This window comes from Hemitrygon akajei, chromosome 14 (assembly GCF_048418815.1).
Source record: "Hemitrygon akajei chromosome 14, sHemAka1.3, whole genome shotgun sequence".
In the NCBI taxonomy this organism is placed as follows: domain Eukaryota; kingdom Metazoa; phylum Chordata; class Chondrichthyes; order Myliobatiformes; family Dasyatidae; genus Hemitrygon; species Hemitrygon akajei.
Genome location: NC_133137.1, coordinates 18,747,202 through 18,771,846, shown reverse-complemented (window position 1 = coordinate 18,771,846; position 24,645 = coordinate 18,747,202). Strand labels below are relative to the sequence as shown.

Genomic DNA, 24,645 nt, shown 5'->3' with positions numbered 1-24,645 from the left:
AGGTTAGGACTTTATTCCCTGGAGCGTAGAAGAATGAGGGGAGACTTGATAGAGGTATATAAAATTATGATGGGTATAGATAGAGTGAATGCAAGCAGGCTTTTTCCACTGAGGCTAGGGGAGAAAAAAACCAGAGGACGTGGGTTAAGGGTGACAGCGGAAAAGTTTAAAGGGAACATGGGGGGGGGGGGGCTTCTTCACACAGAGAGTGGTGGGAGTATGGAATGAGCTGCCAGATGAAGTGGTAAATGCAGGCTCACTTTTAATATTTAAGAAAAAATTGGACAGGTACATGGATGAGAGGTGTATGGAGGTATATGGTCCAGGTGCAGGTCAGTGAGACTAGGCAGAAAAATGGTTCGGCACAGCCAAGAAGGGCCAAAAGGCCTGTTTCTGTGCTGTAATGTTCAATGGTTCATCTTCTATGCCTGATTAACTAGTAGTGTTCAAGTGCTGAATTTCAATTTAGCATTAGTGTGCTTTGACTGCATACTTTATGTTGCTCGCACCCAGAACTGATATTGACAGCCAATGCCACATGGACCATCTTGTTGCCATAGTGGAAACAGTTTTGCATTTGTTTTGTTTGCATGTTAGATGTGCAAATATTTAAGCTATTAATTTCATTTGTGGGACTGTAGCTCACAAAGAGGCAGAGTTGAATTAATGTATGTAGGGGGGAAAATCGTCAGCTTTCCTCATGTTTAATTTATCGATAGAGAGAATAAATCAGTATCGGGATAAAATACTTACGAGGTTGGTCATTTAAAAATGGACAGTGCAATTTTTTGAATGCATATCAGAACAATAGTCACAACGTTCCCAGTTTGCACGCGGGTTGTGGTAGTTTGCCTCATTGGCACCACCATAATCGGCCCAACCCTCTTGCAGCAAGACACGGTGCTGCCAGGCGCCGTATTGCGCTGGCGAGGTTGTGCCGCCCCCTTTTTACCCGTCATGCACGCGAGCGCGCCGCCGGCCGTGCGGGCGCGGGAGCGAGCGTGAGCGTGAGCGCGAGCGCGCCGGGGAAGCCGAATCTGAAAGCGGTCGTTGCGGTGAGCGGCTGCGCGGTGACCGAGCGGAGCCCCCGATGAACACCATCAGACAAGTGCCGGCCAAGGTGCTGCACCGCCGCTCCGTGCACAGTTTGGAAGCGGAGCGGGAGCAGTTTGACAGGCAGCAGGTAAAATACGGAGAGAGATCGCGCTGGCAGCAGGTACGGTGCAGAAAGCGCACAGGCAGCGGGATGGAGGGAGAGAGAGAGAGCTTGGGGAGCAGGTTCTGTACAGAGCGGGATAGGGGGAGAGAGAGAAAGAGAGAGCTTGGGGAGCAGGTACAGTACGGACCGGGATGGAGAGAGAGAGGGGAGGGAGGCTCGGGGAGCAGGTACAGTACGGACCGGGATGGAGAGAGAGAGAAAGAGAGAGCTCGGGGAGCAGGTTCTGTACAGAGCGGGATGGGGGGAGAGAGAGAGAGAGGGCTTGGGGAGCAGGTACAGTACGGACCGGGATGGAGAGAGAGAGAGAGAGGGCTCGGGGAGCAGGTACAGTACGGACCGGGATGGAGAGAGAGAGAGAGAGGGCTCGGGGAGCAGGTACAGTACGGACCGGGATGGAGGGCAGGAGGGAGAGAGGGCTCAGCGAGCAGGTACAGTACAGAAAACACACTGGCAGCGGGAGGAGAGCAGGATAGAGAGCTCAAGTACAGTGCAGAGCGCACGGAGCAGGATGGGCAGGAGAGAGAGAGAGAGCTCGGGGAGCAGGTACGGTGCAGAAAGCGCATTGGCAGCGGGATGGAGGGCAGGAGGGAAAACTCGGGAAGCAGGTACACTACAGAGCGGGCACAGAGACGATAATACATTGATACTTGAATGGATGGAGAGCAAGCGCCTGTGCTTCAGGTTAAGTGCAGGTGTTTGGGGTAGAAAGCTCCGTAGAATAGAGCACAATACAATCATTATTATTAAATAAATCCAGGGAATGAAGGGCAGAATCCATGCAAAAAAAGGAGAGAAAGAGAGAGTAAGTAGCTTGCCGGTGAATAAGAAATTATTCTCGTTCTCCAACCAGGGTCTCCAGCTTTCACTACATCGCTGCTGACTGATATGAGTCTGACATTTACTACTTCTCTAAGCGCTTATCGGGAGATCGGGGCTCTTGTTAGAATCAACATACAAATGTATCGATCAGTTCCAAATGGTTGAACGGAATTTGTATTTGCGCAGGTTGTTGGGGGTGGCGGAGGCACTCGAATCTCCTGTGCAGTGACCCCGAAACCGCGATCAGCTTATTTGAAATTTCCGTAAACCTGTGAACGTGGCGTCAACGCCTCTTGCTGCCGCCGCTGCTGATCGGCTGCAAATACTGGCGTGTCAGCCTCGCTTGGGAATGTTTTGCCTGGATTCCAGCCGCCTCGGTGAAGCCGATGCTTCGGAAGCAACCGAGCGGCCGCTGTCGGGCCCTTCACATTCCGTAAAACGGCTCTGCGGTGAGAGGGGAGTGGAAGCACTACTCGTCTTCTGTCCCAGGGCTGTTTGGGATCAGGTGTGGTTTAACTAGACGAGAATTGACCAATTAGGCAAATGGATCTGCCAGCCCGTGTTTTTCATTGAGTGGCTCCACTCACGGCTAAGGATCGCGCCGACAAATCTCTCCTGTAAAAGTATACCGGCCAGTGCCACTGTGAACTAACATATACCCCAGACCATGTGACATCTTGGCAAGATATTTTTAAATGAGGATGTGAAAAGCCATGGAGAATTTTACTCGGCTTGAACTGATGTCCAGGCTGCTAACCGTGTCCAGACTGAAAGGCTGAACGAACTTTTGGAAAAATATCCTCATTTTTACCTGCAGTGCTGGCTTTTACTAGTAGTATTTTAGGGAGGCAATCGGGTAATTTCATAAGTGATCAGTTAGGAGGAGCCGGTAGTAGATAAGTTCCACATTAAACGAAAGTAATTCTGTACAAATACCTGATCCCCTCTTCTGTGATGTAAGACGACTGATTTATTGCGATGTGATGCGTATTATTTTTAACCTCTACGTCTCTATGTGCGGTTTGGCCAGTTTTGCTGACTCATATCCCTGGGCAATTGAGATCTTCTGGCAACTTGCTGGGGAGAGGCTGTTAATATTGTTGGGTTTTGAGTATTGACTATCCAGTGACTGGCGCTTCCTACGATGCCTGTGCATATACCCCTCTCCCGTGGAGTCACCGAATAGCAAGCAAGCACATGAATGACCCAGTGGCACTGCTGCTATAACCCGGACTTAGATCCCCGAGGCTGCCCGATCCACAAGAGATGAAAAACTTGGGCACAGATTGGTAATCAAAGTTGGGATCTGAGTCAGAATGCGGTGTCGTTAAACTTTGGAATGCTTGAGCCTGGCCCAGGAACGTCTATAAATTCCAGTGCATGCCCTGCTTTAGTATATGAAATGGATTTGTATGTCTGAAAATACTTGCATGTACTTGGCTGCTACCTCTTTGACCAGGCCAGACATTTCCACATACACTTACTTTGATAGTAAACATACTTTGAACTATGAACTCGTAAAAGTAAATTGATTATCAAAGTGCATATATGTCGTCACATGCCACCCTGAGATTCGCTTCCTTGAGGGCATTCACAGTGAATACAAGAAACGCAATCAATGTTAGTAAAGAAACACAGTAAAGATATGAAATCGATGCAGACTAATACCAGAACAATATTACACAAAATATGGTTCAGGTGCAGGTCAACGGGAATAGGCTGTTTAAATGGTTCAGCATGGACTAGATGGGCCATAGGGCCTGTTTCTGTGCTGTTCTTCTCTATGAATCGAAAGAGCCCATGTGAAGATTAGGTGTATTTTCTCCCAGCATGAGAAGCTGTAACTGATTCTAAGAAGAGAACAGGCAAAAAAAAGAGAAAAAAAGCTGAAAGAAAAAACTTCACCGAGCACCTACGCTCCATCCGCCACAAAAAAGCGGGATCTCCCAGTGGCCACCCATTTTAATTCCGCTTCCCATCTCCATTCCAAATTGTCCATCCTTGGCCTCCCCCACTGGCCACACTTAGGTTGGAGGAACAACACTTTATATCCCATTTGGGTAGCCTCCAACCTGATGGCATGAACACTGATTTCTCAAACTTCTGATAACGCCCCCCGCACCCTCGGCTTCACCATTTCCCATCCCCTTTTCCTTCTGTCACCTCATCTCCTTACCCGCCCATCACCTCCCTCTAGAGCTCCCCCCCCCTTTTCTTTATTCCACGGCCTTCTTTGTCTCTCACCAATCAACTTCCCAGCTCTTTACTTCATCCCTCCCCCTCCAGGTTTCACCTATCACCTTGTATTTCCTTCTCCCCACCCCCCACCTTTAAAATCTACTCCTCAGCTTTTTTCTCCAGTTCTGACGAAGGGTTTCAGCCCAAAACATCGATTGTACTGTTTCCCTAGATGCTGCCTGGCCTGCTGAGTTCCTCCAGCATTTTGTGTGTGTTGCTCAGATTTCCAGCATCTGCAGATTTTCTCTTGTTTGTTGTTGAAAGATAGATCTCCTTATAATGCCCAGTAGTATGTGATAAGGAACTCTGCATTTTAGTATCTGCTTTCCATGGTTGACTTTAATGAAGTTGTGTTTTCTATTTGCCTACTTTTGAGTTCTCAGCTTTGGTATTAGGGTTACAGCTGTGTGGTATCTTTTGCCATTATTTCCCTTATGTTTCTGGGCATTTTAATTTTGAGTTTTGAATTAAGTCTGAAATGTTCTGCTTTTCAATCAACCTTACTTTTATTTAAGATGGTTCTTAAAACACCTTTCCCTGAAGCTTTTGGTAATCATTCCGTGAAGGCTTAGAACCAGATTGTGTTCCTGGGAAGCATATTCAGATGCTACGATATTCATGGAGGCTATTGATCATCTCAGGTGAAAATGGATCCTTTCTTGTCTTGCTAGCACATACCCAAAACTTTCTTTGGAGCTCCTTGGAGTTATTTATTGTTAGTATTGGGGTAGGTTATTATTTTAGTGCAATTTATAACAAAAAAATTGTTTATAGCATTTGTAAGCAAGCTAGACTGAATTTTTAATGATTGACATCAGAATTCATGAACAATTTGATAGTAAGGAAACATCTTAAAAATTAGGATAAAGTGAACACAAGAAATTCTGCAGATATTAGAAATCTAAAGGAACACACCAGAACGCTGGAGGAACTCAGCAGGTCAGGCACTGTCTGAATGGATTTGAATTCGAGAGAAACAAAAAGAAAAACAAGATTTTGAATTTTAAATAAAGAAAGTTTTGAAAGCACGAAGTAAAAAAAAATTGAGCAGAGTAAACTAGGTTGTATCGTTAATGAATAAACCTGCTGGTTAAGCTGCAAGAAGCTGAGGAAGAACTGTCCGATATGCTGTTATGTCTGTATGTGCCTTTTAGAAATTCATAGTTTTACAATGAAGGTGCACAAATGAAGTATGAAATGGCATGAAGCTTTTTAAAAGAGAGCTAGATAAATACTTATGTAGAAATCTGGCAGACTGGAGACCTTTAAAAAGCTACAAATGGATACAAAAGAAAACTAGTGGGAGGGACTAAAAGTGAATGTAGTAAAAAAACAAGGCTAATAGCAGACTTTGATGAATATATCAATAGGAGAGTGGTATAAAAGACTGTGAGTCCATTTAAATATGATGTAATTGTGGCTCATAGTGAGAAAAGTTGCACACTTATTAACCAAGAATATTTCATCCATTTTCACAGCGGAGAAAGTTAAAAAATAGTGGGGTGGCTGGTGGTGTGGTTTTGGGGACTCTGAATAGATTTAAATGACAATGAAGGAAACACTAGAGCTTCAAATGGACATATTGTTGGTTCCCAATGGCAGAATTTTATAGAATAAGATTGAAAAGCGCAGCTTTTTAATTGTAATTTCCGAAATCTCTGTAAACTCAAGAGCTGTTTTTGGATTGGAGCTTTTAATTTCTCTGAGAGGAGAGCTTGAGAAAGACCAGTGAGCAAACCCTGGAGTTTAGTTTCATTTGTGGTGAGCTGATTGCACTGAGAATGGAGAGGGAAAAATTAGTTTGAAGAAACAGTGGCTCAGAATTGACGTTTATTTGGTTCCTGAAAATCAGGCCATTTCTGACCAATGCATTCCATCTCCTGGTGAGGTGACTGGCAAGGCGCTTATACATGTTGACTTCCTGGAGGTATTTGATGATGTTCACAATAAGGTCATTAGCGAAAACAAGAAATCCTGTAAAGCATGGAAATGTTTGAAAGGACATAGAGAAAGTGTGCTCTCCGATTGGCCAGATCAGATTTGGTGTATCTTATGGATGTCATCTGCAGTTTCTGCTTCTCGGTATGTTAGTAATGAAGATAAAGAAACAGAATTGTACATCTGAGTTTGCAGACAAATTAAGTGCAAACACAGGCCGTCTCGTCTTGTCCACACTGCACCAGCTGCCGCCACTGGGCTATAAACGTGCAGGAGCAGTGTGTGGTTAAGTGCCTTGCTCAAACTCAAGGACACACACGCTGCCTCGGCTGAGGCTCGAACTAACAACCTTCAGATTGCTAGCCCAAAGCCTTAACCACTTGGCCACGCGTGTTGTAAAGGGCATAAACTGCTTAAACTTTGGTAGGATTTCCGTTCAATCATTTTCCATTTTTGGACTTCAGAAATACAAATTGGTGCCCTTCAGGTTGTCTTTCACCCTCATTAATTTTCTAAACTTGAAATGGTCAATAATTTAAGCGGTTAACAAAAGTACTTACTGATGAAGCGGCTTACACAGTCAGGGTTGTTGGAACACCAGGGCCAGTTGTTCACCAGAAATAATCCTTGAAAGAGTGGGAGTGCTAAAGTGGAAGATGTTACTGGTGTTACACATGACTTGCATGTTACAGTGAGAGACTGGAATTGTTAAGGAATAAAGTGATTTAGTGGCTCAGTCAGGTAAACAGGTTACAAAAAAGTTAGCAAGAAGGTTGAAGAACTTGTGTTATTTAGTTATTTATTGAGATACACCACGGATAGACCCTTAAAGCCATGCCACCCAGCAAGCACGATTTAACCCTAGTCTAATCATGGGACAACTTACAATGACCAATTAACCTACTAACTGTTAGTAAGTTACATCTTTGGATGTGTGGGTGAAACCGGAGCACCTGGAGGAAATCCACATGATCATGGGGAGAACATGTCATACTGTCATGTTTGCTGTTGTGTGCTGGGGCAGCAGGCTGAGGATAGCAGACACCAACAGAATCAACAAACTCATTCGTTAAGGCCAGTGATGTTGTGGGGGTGGAACTGGACTCTCTGACGGTGGTGTCTGAAAAGAGGATGCTGTCCAAGTTGCATGCCATCTTGGACAATGTCTCCCATCCACTCCATAATGTACTGGTTAGGCACAGGAGTACATTCAGCCAGAGACTCATTCCACCGAGATGTAACACTGAGCGTCATAGGAAGTCATTCCTACCTGTGGCCATCAAACTTTACAACTCCTCCCTCGGAATATCAGACACCCTGAGCCAATAGTTTGGTCCTGGACTTATTTCCACTTGGCATGATTAACTTATTATTATTTAATTATTTATGGTTTTATATTGCTATATTTCTACACTATTCTTGGTTGGCGCGGCTGTAACAAAACCCAATTTCCCTCGGAATCAATAAAGTATGTCTGTCTGTCTGTCAAGAACGTACAAACTCCTTTCAGACAGCGGCAGGAATTGAACCCGGATCGCTGGTATAGTAAAGCATTGTGCTAACCACTACTCCACCATGCCACCCCATGGGTCAGTTCATGTACTGTTGTCATTTATCTCAAATGGGTTTGAATTCAAAAGTGAACAAGTTCTATCAGATCGAACCATGATCAGAATATCTAGAATACTTTGTATCTGATTAGCAACCCTTGGGAATATCTTACTGGTCTTGGAATGGATGTTTCAGATACACCATAATTATTTCAAAGGTTTAAAGACCAAAATTATAAAAGGACAGTTAGCAACATGCTAGCACACTTTTATGGGTTTAGAAGGTTGATGGGAATTGACTGGTCAAGGTACTTGAAATATAATGGTTTAAATTAGATAAATTGATTTCAGAGAATAGATACAGAGAAATTTCGCTTCTGCAAAGTATGCAAAACTGCAATGAGTCAGGAATATTTTTTAAAAGTAACCATCTTATCTTCAATTAAGAATGCTAATATTCAAACTGAAGGTTAATTGCACAAAGGATGCAATATTTATCTCCACTGTTACGTATTGTAACCCAGTCAAGTTTTCCATAGCAGGGGAGATGTCTCCCACAAGACATTATCTGGGAGTTGTGGCACTTGTATGTTTGCATTTGATTAACAATGAATTATAGTGAATATATGTCCCAGGTATGAGGAAATAAGTTGAAGTCACCTTATACTGTTGGAAATAAATCATTTATATAACTACTATGCGGTGAAATGCCAGGTCAGCCGTGCTAATAATACCATCAAACTGTTCCAATTTTTTTTCTTGAACTATACGTATTAATTAACATCCTATGTTTGTTTTGGGAACCTACTTTTCTGTCCAGTGTGCATCATTTTCAGTGGAACAAGGGTTTTGACACACAGAAACACACAAGATGATGGGTATTTCATAAGAATCTCCCCTACCAAAGTGGTGTTTGGCCAAGATACAGGTGGTCTACCAACCTGCCTCTTGTTAATTCATGTTCAAAATACATTTATTATCAAAGTATGTATGCAGTATACAACCCTGAGATTCGTCTTCCCACAGACAGCCATGAAACAAAGGAAACCATGGAAACCATTTAAAGAAAAACATCAACCCCCCCCCCCCAACGCACAAAAAAGAACAAATTGTGCAAACGGCAAAAAAGAGCCTAAAATTCAGAATAGAAAACACCAAACCACAAAGATATTGAAAAATTACCGATGATTAAGAGTGAGAGTGAACTGAAAACCATGGAACACTTTCTTACTTTGGAAAGCAGCTCTTGGTGAAGACAGGCATTGAAATTCACTACTGCCTTCAGTATGCCAGTTCAGTCTTAGGCCATTTGAGGAAAGGAGACTTCAGATCTGACAGCATGCTGAGTAGTTATGGTTCCTACTGCCCCAATATGCTTTGGAGATTTTGCTGAATGTCCCAAAACAGGAGAATTACAACTAATGTTGTCCCCTCAAAATCCATTGGCAGGGTAGATGGACAAGGAGAGTCATCTCCGATTGGACCATGTTACCAGCGTTAAAGGTGTGATCACACTCAGCCAGTTGTTGCAAACCTCACATCAGACTCTAGAACCGATAATCACATCTGAATTCGGTAACGTCAAGAGATTTCCATGAGGACAGCGGAAATGTTTAAAGGACATTCCCTAAACCTCATTGAAGAAGGGTAACAGTTTCGTACACTGACCTGTGGCTGCTTAAAATGGAGAAGGAACATCAGGAAGGACACTGATCAGCTCGCGTATATGATGGGACACGTGCATAAGCATCTGAAAGAGTGGACAGTGCCATCTGCCCCATCACTATCACCTACTCAGCCAAAGGCAGAGACCATGGAAGCTAGGCACTTTGAATACCTCAGACCTACAGAACTGGGATAGAAGCAAGTGATCCTCGACCTCAAGGAGCTGTTGAGGAGATTGAACAAAAGTTCTCATTTAATGTCCATAACTTGAGGAGATTCTGGTGACCCTGGCTTTATAATTAATATAGATATTTTTAGTCCTGTGGATATGGTTGCCTGCACTGATGAGATCTGAAATACATTCTAAGTAAGTAGCGACAGAGGATATTAGAATTAATCTTAGTGGTTTGCACAGAGGACAACTAATGTCTACCTATTATAAATAGAGTGTGACATGAATCAGTCATCCATATTGTAGCTTTCTCACCTGTTCCTGTGGTTATGTTTATTGTATGTTAGGGAATATGTTTTAGAAACCACATTTTTGATGTAAAATGTATCCATGATTATATAAACAATTAATGCTGGCATCATATAGGAGGATTCCAAGTTCAAAGTATTTTTATTACAGTAATGCGTATTTTGATGACTTTTAGAGTGATTTGGGGGTTTAGGACATATACAATTAGCAATTGACTTTGGCTACCAGTTTTCATATCTGAAAGTGTATTGTGGATTTCATTTGCAGTCCAGCTCTGAACGATGGGTTCCTAAAAGCCGTGAATCCCAGTCCAGACAATGCTGATTAAAATCCATTTGGATGTCTGCGGTGTGGATGTGAATCAGGAGGTGTGAAGCTTGTGTGTGACTTCAAAAAAAGCATTGTCCATACATTGTAAATATAGAATTATGCTTTTGATGTTTGGCACATAAAATATGGAGCCCCACGTTGGGCCAGCAGACCTTTCCACTGAAAGTGTCTCCTTTTGATGCCTGCTGTACCATGTTTTGTCGAATAAAGAACCTGCTTGTATCTACCAGTACTTTTCTCCAGTGACTCCATTCATGCAACAACAATGACTTGTCAAAAGGCATGGTTTCCTGTCACGTTTGTAATAGATTTTTAACTTTAAGTTGAACAAGGCTAATGCTGCTTCACTGCCGAAATAGAGTAAATTGGGACCTAATCATTTCTGTGATTTGAGTCCAATGGGCCTGGATCTCTTTCCAGTGATGACTACCTGTTCATGTTGAAAATGGTCATCTTGGGTTCCAGTAGTCACTCTGCCACATTACTGGTCAGCATTTCTTGTACTTTAAGAACTGTTGTATTGCGTTCTTTATTTAGAGATACAACGTGGAACAGACCTTACGGTATTTCGAGCCATGTTGCCCAGTGACCCACCGATTTAACCCTAGCCTAATCATGGGATGATTTACAATTAACTGACTGTAACGCCCTGGGAAAGGTTTCACTGCTAATGTAATGGTTGTTCTGTAGCAGCAGTGTTTGGGCTATGACCAGAGATGACGGGGGCTTTGGAATGTACACTGTCCAATGAGGGGAGCGTTTGTTTTCTTCTTGTGTGCCTGAGAGCGAGTTGTTCTCGGTCTTTTGGTTCGGCAGAAGACGGAGTGAGCCAGATGTTAGCAACGTGGCGAATGTCTTAGTCATCATGCAGCATCCACACAGTCAAGAGGTTTTGCACCTCAGATTTCACACGCCTAGCAGGGCCAGAGACTGTCTTCCCTAGACTAATGTCACTGGCCGAACCTGGGGGGGTTACACTACTAAACAGTACACCCTTGGACTGTGGCAGGAAGCCGGGAGCACCCGGAGGAAACCCATGCGTACACTGGAAGGACATACGGACGTGCTTACAGATGACGCTGGAACTGAACTCCGATGCCCCGAGCTGTAATAGTGTCGTGCTAACTGCTACTCTACCATGGAGCTTACTACTAGACTGTTGCTTACCCAGATTCCATCTTTGCATTTCCAGTCAGGTGTCACGGCCTTCAATTGTGCGTTAATTCCTTCATGAATTCCCATCTCAAATATATTTCTTGCCAGTCACCATACTCCTATCTAACTTTACAAACTGCAGGTCTCATAAACCCATTGTACCCTGAGTTACTCTCTATGTAATTCTGCACACTTTCTGTGACTCAAAAAAATAGTGGTCCAATTCCTTGTTGTCGCTCATTTCTAATCCACCAAACATAATACAACCTTATCAGTAAACCTTTGCTCTTTTATGTTTGTCTTCATGGAAGAGGAGATGTTCTGTGTTTTCAAGGGAGTACTGTAAAAATGCTGCTATTGGAAATTGGAACTTTGGAATGAATGTTGAATACAGTTTTCACTTATTGTAAATTTTACTTTCCCTTTTGGTATGTAGGTATAAATACAACTTATTTGGGGGAATGTTAATATGCTTGTCCTTGAAATGATTCAAAGTTCAAGGTTCATTTATTATGAATGGGCCAAATGGCCTAATTCTGTTCCTATCTTATGGTCTTATTATCATAGTACATTGATTTGGTTGGTGTGTGTGTGTGCATTTTTGTAACAGTAGGAAGGTAAATTTAAGTGAAATTTAGTTGTCCTATCTTGAATTTTGATACTGCAAAATAATTTTGTGGAAAAGGCTGAATAATGACTTTTGAAAGGAGAATTGCTTTCAGTTTTTGAAGGTTGCCTGTATTAAGTGAACTAGCCATGACGTAAATAGTAAACTCTTGTCTTATCAGAGCCGGTAAAACCAAAAGGAAATGATTTCTGGTTAAGTGGTGGGTGGATGACATTTTAACCTTTGTTCTGTGAGGAGAAATGAGAGAAATTGAAAGTTATGAGTGACAATTAACTTGAGTATGAGGGCAAAAGTAATTCTGAGGCAAAACCAACTTAAAATGTTTTCTTTATAAGAATAAATTTTGTCTTTTATCACTGCTCAGTTATTCTGCCCGAGTATTTTTACTTTCATTGCCAATGCATACACTCATGGACTTCACCCAGTTAACAATATTTATTGACACACTTTGTAATGAATGTCAGGGCACAGCTGAACCAAATCCTAAATTCATAAGGGTAGTTTCAGTACTCTACTCCTTCCAACACACATTCAGATGTGCTGAGGATTTGAGGAAACACAGAAAATCAGCTAATGTTTCAGATATATCCTTCCTTCCTTCTACACAACACTGATTCAGCTACCAACCTTTTCTGCATTTTTGTTATTGTGCACTCTGAAGTATAGAAGAAAAATATTTGCCCCTGTTGCTTAGATAGCTTACGGTGTGCTTCAGAAAGAAAGGTGAATTAGAGGATATTGTACGTTGAAAGTAATGCAATTCAATCAATTTCTCTCTAACATAATGGAATTGTTTTTTAACTGGTTAGAATGGTGCAAAGAGGACTGTTGAATGCAGATTACATGACGATATTTGCACAGATGGAATCAGTGAAGGAAATTCTACCTTTAAATTTATAAATTACACACAGACAGCTTTATGACATGATTAGGAACAGCTTAACCTCTTTTTTTAATGAGTGTAAGATTTCCACTTTCACCTGGGCATATTTAAACTTTGTGATGCAAGTACAATTTATAAAGTGACCCCATTGATATTACGAATATGATTAAGGTATTGTGTGCTGTCAACTCCTGGAGTATGGAGTGGTCGAATGAAAGGAAGTGAGTGTCTTGGTTAGTCTTCCTGTGGTTGTAGCTATTAGATGCCATTCACAAGGGTGTGTTGTAATTAATACTATGGTGCAAGAATCCTTTGCCTGAATTGCGCCCAATAATCTTTTGTTTTGCTGGAGTTGTTTGAAATCTGATATTTCTGTAAACTAAACTTCTGGACAAAATGTTGTTTCCCTCATTGTCACACTCTCTCTGTTCGTTCCTATCTGGTTCATTCATCTTCTCTCTCTCTGTCTCGCTGTGTGTCTGTCTGTCTCTCTCTGGTTCTCTCTCTGTCCCTGTCCTGTTTTCTTTTACTTTCTCTCTCTCTCTCTCTCTCTCTCTCGCTCTCTCTCTCGCTCTCTCGCTCTCTCGCTCTCTCGCTCTCTCTCTCTCTCTTTCTCTGTTTTGGAAATTGTGTGAGAGGCAGTGTGAAAGCAAACGTCCCTGGAGATGCAGTGTGACGTGACTAAACCTGACAACGAAGATGCTAGGTTCATCCTGGGGCAGTCGAGTATTGATGTGATCCAATTAACCTTGTTGCTCCTGGGTTTGGGAGGAGGTGAAAGACATTTGTTATTCTATTTGTGATCACTCTTCCTGAAACTTTGACTTTATAGTAGAAAACATGATAAAATAGGTCAGACAAAATATTGGGAAAGGATTTAGTTGGCAAAGATACATGTTTCAAGGTGAAATATTGGAATAGACTTTTTGAAGACCGTACAGTTATTTTTAAAAATTGGTTTGGGATTTGCTGTTTTTCCTGTTTATTTCTGTTGAATCTTTCTGACTGTTTTGTTTGAACCCTCATGGGAATCTGGTTTGGCAGGCTTCCTGAGGTAGAGAAGAACAGAATTCAACAAGGTGGAGTCATTAACTCAGGATGCTTCAATGATTTTTGTCATTTTAATTCTCTTAATTTGGCTTTCTTGTCTTGATGAGCTGACAGTATTTCAGAGCCAGTTCCCTCACTCCATTTGCAATTTACCACCAATCAAATTAAGTTCTGAGAGCTAGTCAAACTTCAGAAAACAAACCGGTTTTAAATCTTAATTGAAAACCTTTGGGTCAGCTGTAAACCCACATTAAATGGGAAAACCTGTTGTGATGTAGCAGTTCATTGAACATTAAATTTGGTTCACTGTAGGGTGATGAGATGCAGATTGATGCTGTTAAATTAGAATATGTTGATCTCTTCTGAACTATTTTTATAGAATATAGTGATTTATGGTTAATTTTATGCAAATGAAGGGAAGCTTTCGAAGAATTACTTTTAGCATCTCTAGCACTTCTAGAGGTGGCAGTAACACAGCTTTGATTTGTGAATGGTGTGTGTTGATAATGGGTCATTATAATTGAAGCCAGTGAGTTGCTTGATCCCTTCCTTGTCTGTTGCCCATTTCCTCAGAATTATCTTTACTCACCCTCACCCTGCATGTTCTTTGATATAAGTCTGCTGTCTTCCGTGCCATTTCACCTTTTATCTATGGCTTCATCATCTCTAGACATACCTACACTCAAGTACCTCTTTATCGGGAAAGAGAGGTACCTAATAAAGTGGCCACTGAGTGCATGTTCATGGTCTTCTGTTCTGTAGCACAATCACTTAAAGGATCGATGTGTTGTGTGTTCGCAGATGCTCTTCTGCACACCACTCTTGTACCGTGTGGTTATTTGAGTTACTGTCGCCTTCCTGTCGTCTTGAACCAGTCTGGCCATTCTCACCTTAGCAAGGCATTTTCCCCCACAGAACTGCTGCTCACTGGACGATTTTTGTTTATCGCACCTTTCTCTGTAAACTCTAGCATGAAAACTCCAAGAGATTCACAGTTTCTGATACTCAAACAGTCCCGTCTGGCACCACGGTCCGTCCCTTTACGTCACATTTCTTCCCCATTCTGATGCTTGCTCCAAACAGCAACTGAACCTCTTGACCATGTCTGCATGCTTTTGTGCATTGAGTTGCTGCCAGATGATTGGCTGATTAGATACTTGCATTAATGAGCAGGAGTACAGGTGTACTAATACAATGGCCAATGAGTGTGTTCCAATGTTGTCTGAGCTGGTCACCTACCCCTTTGGTCAGTAAACTTCAAGTGTTTTAGCTGTCTTCTGCTTGTGTCCTGTTCACTTCTTGCCAATGCAAAGATCCCAATGTCTTTAATTTAATGAGCAATCTTGCCTTACCATTCCCTAGCTCTGTAATCTCCTCTGATCTTAATTTTATTTGTATTTTCTGTTTATGTTACCTTGTGTTTCACTTTCTTTACCCTGTTGTCGCTTGCCACGACCACCTAGACTCTGCTCTGTGATGCCCTTTTTAAACATCCTCTTCACCTCTTGCCTTTCCTCCTGCTTCAAGATGCTGTTTTTAAAAACCTGCCCCTTTGGTCATACTTTTTACTTTTGTTGATCTATTGATTTCTGAAGCACCGTGAAAATGCTGTTCCACATACAGGATACTTTCTTGGAAGTGCCCTTTCACAAAGCAGTTTCACCTTTCCGCAGTTGAAAGTTGAATTTTCCGCGCGAGTTGAATGCGCACGGGAGCAATTCGGGGGGGCATTTGACGTCACATGGAAAATTCCACAAACTCTCCGTGCTGCCATGGTGCACGCTTATGACCACTGTGTGTGTGTGTGTGTGTGCTGTTCCTGCATCAGATAGCAGAGGCATCATTGTTTCTTTTTGCCTGGGAACTTGGGGGCTCATATTTAGATTTGCTTGGTCCCTCAGCGCTGGGAGACTTGCAATACATGTACACTGCATGTCTTATGTGAGGGCCAACCCCAACTAACCACTCCAAATTTTATTCTTTTCCTCACCGTCCTCCCGATCTCAGCTTCAGGAGTGGAGAGCTAAGTGTAGATAATGATACACCATTCCTGGTCTGCCGTGTTTGGTGCCGGATAAATCATGGGGTGGGTACTGCAACTGCACGTTAGAGCTCTTGTGCTTTGCAACTGGTAATGTGCACAACTAGTAATAGTTAACTATGTGATTGAGAAGGTGAATAAGTTAACCGTGTGATCGAGAAGGTGAATAATTATTAGAACCTTCGCAATTGCATGTTAATAATTGTTAATAACCGTGATAGTTAACTGTGTGATCGAGAAGGTGAATAATTATTAGAACCATCACAATTACATGTTAATATTTAAAGATGATCGTCATCAGCGACACCGCTGTCTGAAGAGCCCATACTGTGAGCCTTCTCAATAACGGTGAAAAGAATGGCAACGCTGAAACAAAAAGGGAACGACAGCAGCGGGCAGCTCGACTACAGAAGCTTCACACACTTGCCCCACGGTGTGGGAGGCACTTTCTAGCCCGGACTGGACTCAACAGTCACCTCGGGACGCACTAGTAACCACCGCACCCACTCAAGGATGTCAGTGGTCGTTATCGCTCGCTCGATGGACATACACGCAGCGCTGCATTGTTCAATGTAGGATGCGACAGTAACTTTTGCTGTAACTTTCATAGTTTAATTGTAACTGTTTTGATTTACAGTTACGGAATGATTTTAAAAATTGGCAACTTAGCTCTTTCATGACTTAACTAACTTTTTAAATCACTTTGATCTACCTGGGGTCAGTAGAATTTTACTCTTTCACTTTCTCTGGCAGTTTAGTACTTTGTTCAGTTTTACGACAGTTACAATATATGACGTATGAACTAACTGGTGTATTTATTGTCACACTGATAGTATTCATATAAGTACAGGTGGTGATTGGATTCTACATGAAAATAAATAGATCTCTTGAGAAATTTTTTTAGTTCAAGAAATTAAAGTACAATTTATAGTAATTTTATGCCTTTGCACTGTTCAACTTTCCCAAAAACAACAAATTTCATGTCATATGGTTTCCGCAAAATAAATAATGGGCTAATTAGACCTAACCAAGTGCTTTGTGATGGTCAGATGGAGGTTCACAAAAATGTTTCCAGGATCAAAAGGCTTATGGTATGAGGAGTGTTTGATGGTTCTGGGCCTCTACTCACTGGAATTCAGAAGAATGAGGGGGAGATCTCATTGAAACCTGTCAAATGTTGAAAGGCCTTGATAGAGCAGGTGTGGAGGGGACATTTCCTATGGTGGGAGAATCTAAGGCCAGAGGACACAGCCTCTGAATAGACAGCTGTCCTTAGAACAGAGATGTGTGGGGATTTCTTTAGTGGGGAATCTGGAATTTGTTGCCAGAGGTGGCTGTGGAGGCCAAGTATATTCAAGGAAGAGGCGGATAGGTTCTTGATTAGTCTGGGCATGAAGGGATAAGGGGAGAAGGCAGGAGACTGGGGCTGAGAGGGAAAACGGATCGTCCATGACGAAATGGTAGAGCAGACTCGATGGGCCGAAATGCCTAATTCTGCTCCCCTGTCTTATGGTTTTCTATAAGACAGTGATACTAACCCTGATTCTGAACTCGCATCCTGAAAAGCACTCTGGTGATTTTTGGCTGTATTTATAGAGAATTGTTTTCTTTGCTGTGTATTCTTATGATAAAGAAGGCAATTTCGTTCTTACATTTTGAACATTATCTACCTTGCATGCCTTTCTAAAATGCATTTCCGTATTTAACAAAAATTAAGATGCCATTATCCTTCATGGCTATAAGGTTATTTGATAAATGAAGGGCATTAAAGAGAGTTCTGTTTTACTCACCTTACGCCTTTAGAATCTTCGTGTTCTACGTGCTCCATTGAGATTTGCCCTCGAGCCCCAATTGTGTTGATTTCTAGTCACTTGGAAGCACTTGGTTAGCTCTAATCGGACCTTTATTTCTTTATTTTGCGGAAGATCTTCCAGTCAGCAGGTGCTTCCTGATGTGATTGAAATCAGGAACTCTCGGTGACCATCGCAAGTGTCTTGGACTTAATTTAATTTGCTCGGGAGTCGATTGAAACCATACCCCTCCTCCCCACCACTTAATTCGGACATCTTCCCTCTCAGTCCTGAAGAAGGGTCTCAGTTGAAACATTTAACTCTTTGCTCTTTTCTATAGATACTGCCTGACCTGCTGATTCCTCCAACATTTTGTGTGTGTTGCACTGACTGAAACCATCTACTTGTCCTAATGGTCTGTTGTTACGTTTTATTTAGGAATAAATACTATGGCTGTGTTGCGACAGTAGCAGTAAATAAGATGGTCATTTTCTTAAAAACAAGTGAAACTGGCTCCAGATTCACTTTTACATATTTGGATGCTCATCCAGAGGTAACATGTAAGAGATTAGAGGTAGCGGACTTGTGTTTACAACTATAAATAGAATCAAGAGAGAAGGATCTTCTGGTAATTATCATGTCATTAGCATGTCATTTACATATCTTGTTTAGGTTAATGGAAGTGGATATAACTGCACATATGTGGGCCATTCAACATGGTTGGAGGGACTGGGTTTATTTTCTTTGAAGTGGAAAAGACTGAAGGGGGGGGGGTGTCCTGACAAAGTTATATGGAGCTTTAGTGGTGACAGATCTTTTCCTTTCGCTGTGATATCTGTAAGCAGGTGGATGCAAGGGGAGTTGAAACCAGGATGCACCTTCTAAGGGTGGTGGGGGCAGGAACATTCCCCTCATTTCAGAAGCATTTAGAACCTAAATTTTAGACGAACTCATAGAACACCGTGTCGTAGAGCAACAAGAGCTGTAGAATAGGATTCATAGTGATGGGCACCTGATGGCTCGCATGACAATACTCTGAAGAACCTGTTTCTATGCTCTGCCATGGGGCCTGGTGGCTGCTGTACTAAAAGGAATGGGGGTGCCCTGTTAAAGGTGTCTTCAATGCCCCAGTAGATTATTGTCTATAAGGAATGATGCTTGGCCATTTGGCCTTGATGTAGAAATTTTTTTTTTAAACGTGATCTCCAAATTGAAGTGCAGACTCAGATGAATCAGAAATATCTGCTATAGAATAGGACAGCATGATGCAGGCCCTTCAGCCCATAATGCTGTGCTAACCCCTTAACCAATTCCAAGATCAACTTAGCCCTTCCCTCCCACATAACCCCCCATTTTTCTTTCATCATTATGCCTAAAATTGAACCTGCCTCTGCCACCTTCACGTCCACATGATGCATGCACGTACCACTCTGTGTAAAAAAAAAAACTACCTCTGATATCTCCCCCCTTATATTTTCCTCCAATTACCTTAAAGTTATACCCCCTTCTATTAGCCATTTTCACCCTGGGGTCTGTCTCTGGCTATCCACTCTATTTATGCCTCTTATCATCTTGTATCAAGTCCTTCTCTCCAAAGTGAAAATGTCCTAGCCCACTCACCTTGTCCTCATAATACATGCTCTCTAATCTGGGAAGCGTCTCCTCTGCGCCCTCTCTAAAGATTCCACATCCTTCCTATAATGAGATGACCAGAACAGAACACACTACTCCAAGTGAAGCCTAACTGGAGTTTTAGAGAGCTGCAGCATTACCTCACACTTCTTGAGCTCAGTCCTTAAAGCGGAATATTCTCCATCTACCACCATCCCCTGCCTTCTGTGGTTAAGCCAATTCCGAATCCACACAGCCAAGTTTCCCTGGAACCCATGCTTCTGATGTTTTGAATAAGCCTACAGTGAAAACAATATCCATCACGTCCACTGCTCTGCCTTCATCGATTTGTTTTATCACTTCTGTGAGGAATTCTTTCAGGCTCGTGCGCATGATCTGCATCTCACAAAGCTATGTTCACTGTCCCTAATCAGACGATGCTTCTCAAAATGCTTGTACAACCCTGTTTCTAAGACCCATCTCCAAGAGTTTGCCCACCACTGACGGGAACGCTAACTTGCTTTACTCATGGAAAAATCAATTTTTAATTGAATAACACTGGAAATTGAATATTAAGGCTCATGAACCCTGTGGAGGCCATGTTGTTGGGTGTATTTAAGGCAGAGATTGATAGGTTCTTGATTAGACATGGTGTCAAAGGTTACGGTGAAAAGGCCGGGAACTGGGGTTGAGGAGGAACAGCCATGATTGAATGGTGGAGCAGACTCGATGGGCCAAATGGCCTAATTCTGCTCCTGTGTCTCAGTCCAAGACAGGTTTAGTCCTTTCCATGGATGCAACCTGACCAGCTGAGTTCCTCCAAATTTTTCTGAGTGTTCCTCTGGAGTTCCAGCTTCAGAATCTCTTGTGTTTACAAACATTTTTATTTCTTTTTGCTTCAATTTTACAATTTTAATCTGAATATCCAGGGCAGTTACAGTTTATCTCTACTGGCAAAGAGATAGTGGATATACAGTGAGGAGAGGCCTCCCCTTGCGCTATGGATCTCCATGGTTCTCTGGTCAGTCATCCTCTTGCTGAGCAGTTAAATTGGAAGAAAAGATTTAATACTAACTTCGGGCAGCTTGTGGGGGTTGGACTGGTTGAGGTTAATAGCAGCTTTGTGAGGAAAGGTTTCAGATGTGCTTCTCGTTCCTTATGTTGCTTTTTCTCATGACTGATCACTGTAAACATTTCATTGGTTTGCCATAGTCAGCAAAGCATAAAGTTGTCAAACGATGTTGACCTTAGCCTTGGAATTACTGAAGCGAGGAGATCATAGCAGATTGAGCTGCATTTATTGCCCTGAGGACATCTTGCCACAGATCTACAGCTTTTGTTTACATACTTGTTATACTTTACACCCTTATCCTCCAGGATCTGGTTCCTCACCATCGTTCAATAAAGTTGAGGGAAGTTCTTTGGCTTTAAATTGGTACATATGTAATCAAATTAAAAATCTGTGAAGCAACCTTTAAAAATTGCAATATAAACTTGGTTATTGTGCCACTTGGGGGTGGATTTCAAACGTTCAGCTGCTGCCTTGGGTTTGTACATAAATGAGATTTAAAAAAATGAAAATTAGCTAACTGAAGAAGCTTGAAATTTTTAAAAAAAGGCTCCCAAATAATAACCATTTCTCTTCTCACAAATGCTGCCTAATCTGCCTAATCTGTTTAGTCTGACATCAGTGGTGGGGAAAATGCTAGAGTCAGTTATCAAAGATGTGATAACAGCACATTTGGAAAGAGGTGAAATCATCAGACAAAGTCAGCATGGATTTGTGAAAGGAAAATCATGTCTGACGAATCTTATAGAATTTTTTGAAGATGTAACTAGTAGAGTGGATAGGGGAGAGCCAGTGGATGTGGTATATTTAGATTTTCAAAAGGCTTTTGACAAGGTCCCACACAGGAGATTAATGTGCAAACTTAAAGCACATGGTACTGGGGGTATGGTATTGATGTGGATAAAGAATTGGTTGGCAGACAGGAAGCAAAGAGTGAGAGTAAATGGGACCTTTTCAGAATGGCAGGCAGTGACTAGTGGGGTACTGCAAGGCCCAGTGCTGGGACCCCAGTTGTTTACAATATATATAAATGATTTAGACGAGGGAATTAAATGCAGCATCTCCAAGTTTGCGGTTGACACGAAGCTGGGCGGCGGTGTTAGCTGTGAGGAGGATGCTAAGAGGATGCAGGGTGACTTGGATAGGTTAGGTGAGTGTGCAAATTCATTGTAGATGCAATTTAATGTGGATAAATGTGAAGTTATCCATTTTGGTTGCAAGAACAGAGAAACAGATTATTATCTGAACAGTGGCCGATTAGGAAAAGGGGAGATGCAACGCGACCTGGGTGTCATTGTACACCAGTCATTGAAGGTGGGCATGCAGGTACAGCAGGCAGTTAAAAAGGCAAATGGTATGTTGGTATTCATAGCAAAAAGATTTGAGTACAGGAGCAGGGAGGTTCTACTGCAGTTGTACAAGGCCTTGGTGAGACCACACCTAGAGTATTGTGTGCAGTTTTGGTCCCCTAATCTGAGGAAAGACATTCTTGCCATAGAGGGAGTACAGAGAAGGTTCACCAGATTGATTCCTGGGATGGCAGGACTTTCATATGAAGAAAGACTGGATCGACTAGGCTTATACTCACTGGAATTTAGAAGATTGAGGGGGGATCTTATTGAAACGTATAGAATTCTAAAGGGATTGGACAAGCTAGATGCAGGAAGATTGTTTCCGATGTTGGGGAAGTCCAGAATGAGGGGGCACAGTTTAAGGATAAAGGGGAAGCCTTTTAGGACTGAGATGAGGAAAAACTTCTTCACACAGAGAGTGGTGAATCTGTGGAATTCTCTGCCACAGGAAACAGTTGAGGCCGGTTCATTGGCTATATTTAAGAGAAAGTTAGATATGGCCCTTGTGGCTAAAGGGATCGGGGGTATGGAGAGAAAGCAGGTACAGTGTTCTGAGTTGGATGATCAGCCATGATCATACTGAATGGCGGTGCAGACTCGAAGGGCCGAATGGCCTACTCCTGCACCTATTTTCTATTTTTCTATATCTGCTAATTTTTTTCAGCATTTCCTGTGTTAACTTTTTAAAAAAAAATTTGCCTTCTAAATTAAAGCAATCCTTCATGATAGAACTTGTCCAGCATAGAACTTGTGCTTCTGTCCTTGAAACCATATTTTAAAAAATAATGAAATGAACTATGGTGAATCAGGTGCTCGGAATAATCGATGATTCTGAAGATATTGGACAAGCATTTCCAACATCACTAGATGATAATACTGCTATATCATCAATAATTTAATGAAATGTGGCACTGCTTATCTGGCATCCTCTAAAATGATTGAGTTTTTTGAAAATCCTGCCTTATCTAATGAACTTTTCATTGTACATATTGTACCTGAACCTATTGCATTCCACTCATCCCATTGCTATTGTCTTTTTAAAGGTGGATCGACTGCTTGGACAGGATCCTTATCTCTGTAACCTTAAAATCACTTTGCAGCTAGTTGTTTTCTGGTGTTATTTAAATTCATACTTTGACAACACCTGCAATCAAAAAGATCAGGAATGCCATCACCATCAAAATGTCAATGCCTGTATACACTACCCAGAAAAGACAACAAAGAAATGTGTTCTTTATTCTGATCCAATGGTTGAGAGTGCTGGCCGGTGGTGTAGTGGTATCTGCACCCGACGTCGAGGCCAGCGGTCCTGGGTTCGAATCTGGCAGGTTCCCCATACGTGTTCGGTTGAGTGTTGAGCTAAAAAAACCAGACATTGTGCTAAAAATTCTGATACACCACAAGAGAAGCAACGATACTTGAGAAGTATCAAGAAAAAACTTGTAAAATGTGAATTTTTCAAGCTGAAACTTGTCAGATCTAGGAATTGCAGCACATTGACTCCATCAAGTTTGGCTACATTATATGCATGAAAGGGTTTAAGAAAGGGTTTAACCGTTTAAGTTCTTACAATGCACTGCTGAGATAAAGCCATCATTTTCCAATTTGACTTAGTCCAATTAAAACAATTTTCCTTTATTGAGTACTGACTAACAATGGAAAAGTTGTCTCTAGCTGCTCCACATCTCTCCATGAAGAAGAGATAATGAAATGTCCCCTCAGAATTTGGGAGCTCTCTCCATGATGTGTAAATGCTATTGAGTTGCCATTGGGAATCTTCAGGCACAGCAGAGTGTCAGCCTGTCTGCTGAATCCACCATCTTGCTGATGGAAACAGTGTAAATTGCACTTTTTTTTAATAGGCAATACAGTACAGAGAGGGCCTTTCCAGCTCTTTGAACCATGCTGCCCAGCAGTCACCCAGTTTAACCCTAGCCTAATCATAGGATGATTTACAATGACCAATTAACCTACCAACCGGAATGTGGGAGGAAACCGGAGCACCCGGAGGAGACCCACGCGGTCGTGGGGAGAATGTGCAAACTCCTTATTGGCAGCGGCGGGAGCTGAACCAGGGTCGCTGGTCCTGTACGCTACTGTGCCGGTAGCCAATTATTGGGTATAAAACATTCAAATGTTGTTATGTGCCAAGTTTTGCTCTACTTCTGAATACAAAAATACCGGAGCAGACCAGTTTTTAACATGCACTTTCAATACAATGAGGACCTCGGTCTCATGAAAGAGATTAGTGTTCCTAAACATGTACAGGAGCTGTCATAATTGACAGTGGGGTGTTAGTGACGCAAGTATCCATAGACATCAAAAGTGTCTTTGTGCAGTGGAAATCAGGTGTGGACATGGCAATTTTTTTTTCTCCAGCTTATTGTTTCCATCATTTTGTCCCAAATCCATTATTCAAGAGTAAATCTTGCTTTTGGCGGGGGTGGGGGGGGGGGGGGGTGGGGAGAAGGGAGGAATAATGTTATTTCAATCACTAAACCCAGTTTTGCCAAAAATGCACGCTTTTCTCATAGTTTATTCATTTGAGTTTGGCAGTGAACACTTTAATTGTTACAGATCATGAAAGGAATTCATTTAAGGTCGTGTTCTTTATAAATGATGTTTCATGAAGAGAATACAGTTTGGGGGAGAAAATGGGCCAAAATAAAATGTTACCCCCACTTATTGTGTTAACACCAGAGCTTTTGTGAAGAACCATTCATTAAAAGTAATGGTAAATATAACCAGCAAGGCAGATTCCATTGAGACATCGGACTAATTGACTTTTCAAATACAGTGAATTCTGTTTAATTGAGACACATTGGG

General features: G+C 42.1%; 1 protein-coding gene across 5 annotated transcripts in view; it reads left to right on the top strand.

Moving 5' to 3' along the window:
* The window catches only part of hip1rb (huntingtin interacting protein 1 related b), a 171,045-nt gene that overhangs the window by 37,654 nt on the left and 108,746 nt on the right, over nucleotides 1-24,645 (top strand). The window contains exon 1 of one of the 5 annotated variants that reach the window (XM_073065539.1): nucleotides 994-1,183. The exons of 3 other annotated variants lie outside the window; for them this stretch is intronic. In XM_073065539.1, coding sequence (XP_072921640.1) covers nucleotides 1,091-1,183 — 93 coding nt within the window. In that variant the 5' untranslated portion in view covers nucleotides 994-1,090. Of the gene's footprint in view, nucleotides 1-993; nucleotides 1,184-2,372; nucleotides 2,544-24,645 lie in introns of those variants that run through there. One more of the 5 variants, XM_073065538.1, reaches the window with a different exon arrangement.